The sequence below is a fragment of the Battus philenor genome, unplaced genomic scaffold (assembly GCF_028537555.1).
Source record: "Battus philenor isolate CCGP_79_NKW_IND1 unplaced genomic scaffold, ilBatPhil1.0.hap1 SCAF_29, whole genome shotgun sequence".
Taxonomy (NCBI): Eukaryota; Metazoa; Arthropoda; class Insecta; order Lepidoptera; family Papilionidae; genus Battus; species Battus philenor.
This window is the reverse complement of record NW_027181692.1, coordinates 5,288,409-5,294,087: the sequence shown is the minus strand read 5'-3', so window position 1 is coordinate 5,294,087 and position 5,679 is coordinate 5,288,409. Positions and strand designations below refer to the sequence as shown.

At 33.7% G+C, this 5,679-nt stretch overlaps 2 protein-coding genes across 2 annotated transcripts; both read left to right on the top strand.

Moving 5' to 3' along the window:
* Positions 1–309: 309 nt before the first annotated feature.
* LOC137926356 (cytochrome c oxidase assembly factor 4 homolog, mitochondrial) lies at positions 310–1,460 on the top strand. Its single transcript, XM_068769959.1, has 2 exons — positions 310–467; positions 1,251–1,460. The coding sequence occupies exons 1-2, from the start codon at positions 366–368 to the stop codon at positions 1,350–1,352; spliced, it is 204 nt and encodes a 67-aa protein (XP_068626060.1). The 5' UTR covers positions 310–365; the 3' UTR covers positions 1,353–1,460.
* A 648-nt stretch (positions 1,461–2,108) lies between these two features.
* LOC137926307 (ribosome assembly protein METTL17, mitochondrial) lies at positions 2,109–3,565 on the top strand. The gene has a single exon (XM_068769907.1). It carries the CDS (start codon positions 2,150–2,152, stop codon positions 3,476–3,478), a length of 1,329 nt encoding a protein of 442 aa, XP_068626008.1. The 5' UTR covers positions 2,109–2,149; the 3' UTR covers positions 3,479–3,565.
* Positions 3,566–5,679: the final 2,114 nt, after the last annotated feature.

The window sequence follows — 5,679 nt, the reverse complement described above, 5'->3', positions numbered from 1 at the left end:
GACACTTTTTTAACTTTTCATTATACAAGATGGCTCTTCTTACTTCAATTCTCCGGGTTTTCAGTGTTGATCGGCTAGCTGCTCTATGGCTCTGTGCTCGTTCACAGATGTCACTACGTTAATGAAATTGATTCAAAATAGAAATCATTGAGTCGTTCGTCGATCCGATATTTTTAAAATATATATCGATATATTGAATGAAAACAATATTTGTCAAAACATCGATTCAATTCGATATATCGTATGGAAACATCGAATAAATTCGATATATCGAATAAAAGTGAATATCCCTAGACCAATGACATATGTCATGAACAGGTGACTGATAATATTACTGTGTATAATTTTCATAAAAATAAATTAAGATGACTGTAAAACCCCGAGAAAAGTCAAGAGAAAGCGACGATGACCCTGTAGAATCAATGCTTAAGAAAAGTGGATGTTTGGAACTTCATTACAAGGTCCAGGTAAATAATTCGTCTTTTATATCATTTACGACTTTACATCTTTAAATACCCCTTAGAAGTCGTTATTATTATATATGTAAGGATTCTTGATAAAAATTATGAAACTGGGGAAACATTCGTGTCTTCAATTAAGAGTCATTAATGTGAAAGACCCAAATTTTACAATCATACCAATAATTCAATTACGTCGCTGCGTATATAAAAATACACCCAAAAATTTTTTTAACATCTTTTAGCAATTTATCTTTTCTGTATATCGCTAATATTTTATAATAAACCCAAAATACCTCTCCATAGATGTTTTACACCTACACCTTTTTACACCTTTTTTTGTAACTAATAAAACGTTTTCCCCTACGATTTTATTTTGTGTTTTATAATATTCATCATTATTCTAGCCATAAGACATCCACTATTGGACATGGGCCTCACCCATACATTCCCAATAAGCTTTATAAAAATTATCTATTTATACACCCGATGTAAATATGGTTTTAAAATAATTAATATTGTTTTTTAAAAATTCATATGGCTATATATAATGTGTGTACTCTCTGTTCCTGTAGACTGTTATTCCAGTAGTTATTGACCTATCATATTCTAATTGAAAAAATAAATTAATGCAGTATATTTCAAAGTGATCATTTTATAAGGGCTGATAGGAATAAAAGAATTAAAGCTTTTCGCTGATAAATGTACTGATTGTCTTTGAATATGTCTAATAATAAAATGTATTAAGAATAATCTTTTATGTTTGTATTGTATTAATTTAATTTATTTCAGGAATGTATTGCCACTACCAAAGATTGGAGGAAATGTCAGAATGAAGTAAATGACTTTCGAATCTGCATTGAGAAGCATAAACAAGGAGTGTTGCAAAATTAAGCCTAAAATTAAAAAAAATTGTTTAGTATAATTTATTTTTACACATGTGATTTTAGATGTAATAAATGTTAAAATATGTTGTTTTTAAAGAACTTAATACTTAGTCCTTTTGCTATGGTTTTAAATGTTGATTAGTAATTTTAGTTATACTATATGCTACTCTATCAATGAATTAAATCAGAATTTAAGTATAATAAAAATAAAATAACTACAATAAATATTTATGTAGTAATAAGTGCTTGCGTTCATGTGTTAGGTATAAATGTAATAATGAGCTTTGTATATTAGACTTAATATAAAATATTAATAAGCTCATTGAACCGTCCACCCGCGCTGGTGTATATTATGTAATTGTCAATATATATATATATACTTGAGAGCTTGAACATTCTTTTTAAAGCAATAATTATTTGTGTACTCTCTAACTCCGAAGTAGAGTTTATTATCAAGTGGGATACTTTGGAAAAAAAATGAACAATTTAGATTTATAACAAGGAAAAAATAATTAACGATAGAGAGATGTTGTGAATAAAACGCATGCTTATGAATAAGCTTTTGTAATTTGCTAACTAATACTACTACTAGAAATAGTATAATATGTAAATAATATTTAATATCTGATTTACATTTCAATTACACAATAAGAAGTACGCTGGAAAGTATATATCATTTGTTTTATTGCAACACTTCCTTAAAAATATTACTTATTACTATACATAACGTGGCAACATCTTTATACACAATTATCAATGTCAAACTAGGTTTTTTATTTGTAGGTTATAAATTTATAAACAAATATGCTAAGAAGATTTAAAATATCACATTTCTCGTCGATCTATGCAAATTATAGCACGAAAGTAGAAATCGACGGCAGTTTACGGGACCATTTCGACACCAATGTATATAAACCCCGTAATCATCCTGGCCGTACTAAAATTAAAATGGTCTCTATACCTCCGGACATACAAAAGGGTATAAAAGTGATATTAGAAGATGCAGGGGCTAAAGCTCTGCAACAGGAAAGCGCGGAGCTTGACAATTACTTGCATTCGCGAAGGCTACCGCCGGAAGACGACGATATTAACGAAAAAACGGCAAATATTTATAAAACAGTGTCAAAGAAAGTATACTCTGCAATGAGTAAAGATAAGACTATGATGACTAAAGATGAAATAGAAAACTGCGAAAAGAAAATCCAGACAACAGTATTTAATGTTTTAAAGAAAAATGTGTACCGATGGGCAAATATTTCATATGACAAATCCACATGCTTGCAATACCTTATGGTAAGAGGTGTCCCTGAGTATGCAATCCTAGTGCGTATTCTTGACGAAATTAATAGAAAATTGCCTAACTATAAACCGAGAAGCTTCTTCGATTTTGGTTCCGGTGTTGGTACAGGGACATGGGCCGTGAACACTTTCTGGAAAGGAGATATTTTTGAGTACTTTTGTGTTGATACATCCAGTCATATGAATGATCTGGCACGTTTGATACTCTGTGGAGGAAGAGAAAATGTTGTGTTACCATTAAAAGCTTATTACCAACGTCAGTTCTTACCCGCATCAACAGATTTAAAATATGACATAGTATTATCTGCATTCTCTTTGTTTGAACTACCAAGTATGAAGAGCAGGTTGGAAACAATACAGAAATTATGGAATAAGACAGAGGATTTCTTGATTATTGTTGAACAAGGAACTAATGCCGGCTTTCATATTGTCAATGAAGCTAGAGAGTTTGTCTTAAATGCAACAGACAATAATGAGAAAGGATATGCATTTGCCCCTTGCCCCAATAATGCAATATGCCCACGGTACTTGGAACATGAAACACCATGCAACTTTATCATGAAATATGAAACATTAAAGTTTCTTTCCAATATAGAAATTCGAGCAGATCTTTTTTCGTATGTTATTTTAAGGAAAGGTGAACGTCCTGCTGATGACCCACAGTGGCCACGTATTGTGAGAGCTCCTATAGTACGCTCGAAGCACACTATTTGCAGACTTTGCACAGCACAAGGGGAGCTGAAGGAGATAATATTCTCCAAGGGGAAATATGATCAAACAACATACAGATGCGCTAGGTCTAGTAACTGGGGTGATTTGTTACCAGTAAAATAAAATATTGATTCTTTTTGTTTCATTTACACATAGGACCTTTATTTTATGCCAGTATTAAAACAAAAAGACAACCTTAATTAATGCTTATAGGGGGTGATTGGTAGAAGGTGTAAAAACTGGATGAATATGTAAATAGCACATTTTTAAATATAAAGATTTTATGTTTCAATTTCTAATCACTTATATATAAACATGTTTGCAAAGTCTGCAGGAACTAATCTGAATTTTGAAAATAGTTTCCTACTGTATATTTTATTTTTGTAACTTAATTTTCAGACAGGTTACGAAACATACACTTAAATTTATACCTATAAACGATCACCCTGTAAATTCAAGAATGTTTTATAGATTTATAAGTAAGATTATTTGTTAATATCGATTCAAACACATTTATTTAACATTATTAATTTATCTCTTAAAAATGAATTGTATCTTTATTTTATTAGATAGTAAATAAAATTTTAATTTTGACTATAAACAAAAATAAAACCATGTTAAATACTGTACTGGAATAATATCGAATGACATTTGGCCTAAGAACACTATTGAAATAAATACAATTAAAGTTAGATTCGTTTTTTAATAATAACTGTTATTAAATCAGAAATTAAAATAAAAAAATGCAATAATATATAAATAAATGTTGAAATACATACAGATATATAAAATCATCATTGAATTATACATCTAGGCCTGTTGGTTAAAGGAAATATTCCTTTAATGTCAGTGTAACATGAAAGACATTGAAGTGTAGAAGATAAAATCTAGTTACCCTGTCCATGGAGAATATTGTGCACTGTAAACTTGCTTGTATTATATATATGAACCCCGGTGAAAAGCTGAATCTTAGTGTCAATTAATGTGTAGTTTCCAGTGGACGTTTTACGATGATTAGGCAGCGCCAAATAAATGGGCGTTCAAGCTGTGTTACGTCACCATCATCATATCAGCCTATATGTGCCCACTGCAAGGAATAGGCCTCTTGCAAAGATCGCCACCATAGCCGATTTTGCGAGTTTACCAGCTGCATTGGTGACATTGGTTCTTCAGCGGATTATCTCATTTTTGATTCTATCTCGCAGTGAAACTCTGAGCACAGCTCTCTCTATTACTCTTTGGGTGCACTTGAACTAACTAATAAAGCCTATTGTAAGCGACCACGTGTCGTAGTCCTATACGAGGGTCAAACTGAAAGTTCTTAGAAAATCAAAAACTAAGCATTCTAGCAAGTTATTAGTTTTATTATAACTTTTCAAAATAGCGTCCATTTACATCAATACATCGCTGCATTCGATGGAACCATTGAGAAAAGCACCTTGCCCACTCGGCCTTAGGGGTCTCTTCGACGGCGTTTTGAAACGCAGCCACTGCTTCTTCGGCGTCCATAAAATGTTTTCCTCGAAGTTTTGTTCGGGAATAAATAAAAATCGCAGGGTGCGAGGTCGGGGCTATACGGCGGGTGACCCAGTAATTCCACGTATGAGGTCGCCAAATAGTCGATCGTTTGCCTGGCGGTGTGCGACGAGGCATTGTCGTGATGAAGGAGGATCCTGCTGCGAGGTCGTTTCTCTCGAACTTTTTCCAAGACAAGTGGCAAACAGTTGTTAGTGTACCACTCTGCATTAACCGTTTTCTGATCCTCTAAGACAACTGTCGCGTAATGACCTGTCTTTCCGAAGAACGAGGCCACCACCTTTTTTCCAACACTTCGACCTCTCTTCACTTTAGTTGGCAACTCTTCGGAAGGAAACACCCACTGAGCAGACTGTCTTTTGGTTTCCGGATCATAACAGTAAATCCAGCTTTCGTCACCCGTTAGTATGTCGAACACAGCATTTGAGTCACCTCCGTTAAATTTTTGGATCATTTCTCGGCACCAATCAACACGGCGGAGTTTTTGAGCCTCGGTCAAATTATGCGGTATCCAGCGGGCACAAAGCTTCCTGACCGCTAAATGTTCATGGAGGATTTTGTGCACTTGACTCATACCTATGCCTAGACTTGTCCGAATCTGCTGATAGGTCACTCTTTTGTCAGTCTCTATCATACGCCGCACAACACTGATATTGTCTTCAGTCGTCGCTGTAGAAAGCCGTCCCTCACGCAAATCATCGGTGAGATTAGTTCGACCACGTTTGAATTCATTAAACCAGTTGTAAACTGTGGCACGAGATGGGGCTTCATCGTGAAAAGCCAATCGA

What these genes read in the sequence shown, in the direction of transcription:
- LOC137926356 (XM_068769959.1), top strand. Translation starts at nt 366, where the DNA reads ATGACTGTAAAACCCCGAGAAAAGTCAAGAGAAAGCGACGATGACCCT. An exon ending in AACTTCATTACAAGGTCCAG is followed by an intron (nt 468 to 1,250) that starts GTAAATAATTCG and finishes AATTTATTTCAG; the next exon opens with GAATGTATTGCCACTACCAA.
- LOC137926307 (XM_068769907.1), top strand. Translation starts at nt 2,150, where the DNA reads ATGCTAAGAAGATTTAAAATATCACATTTCTCGTCGATCTATGCAAAT.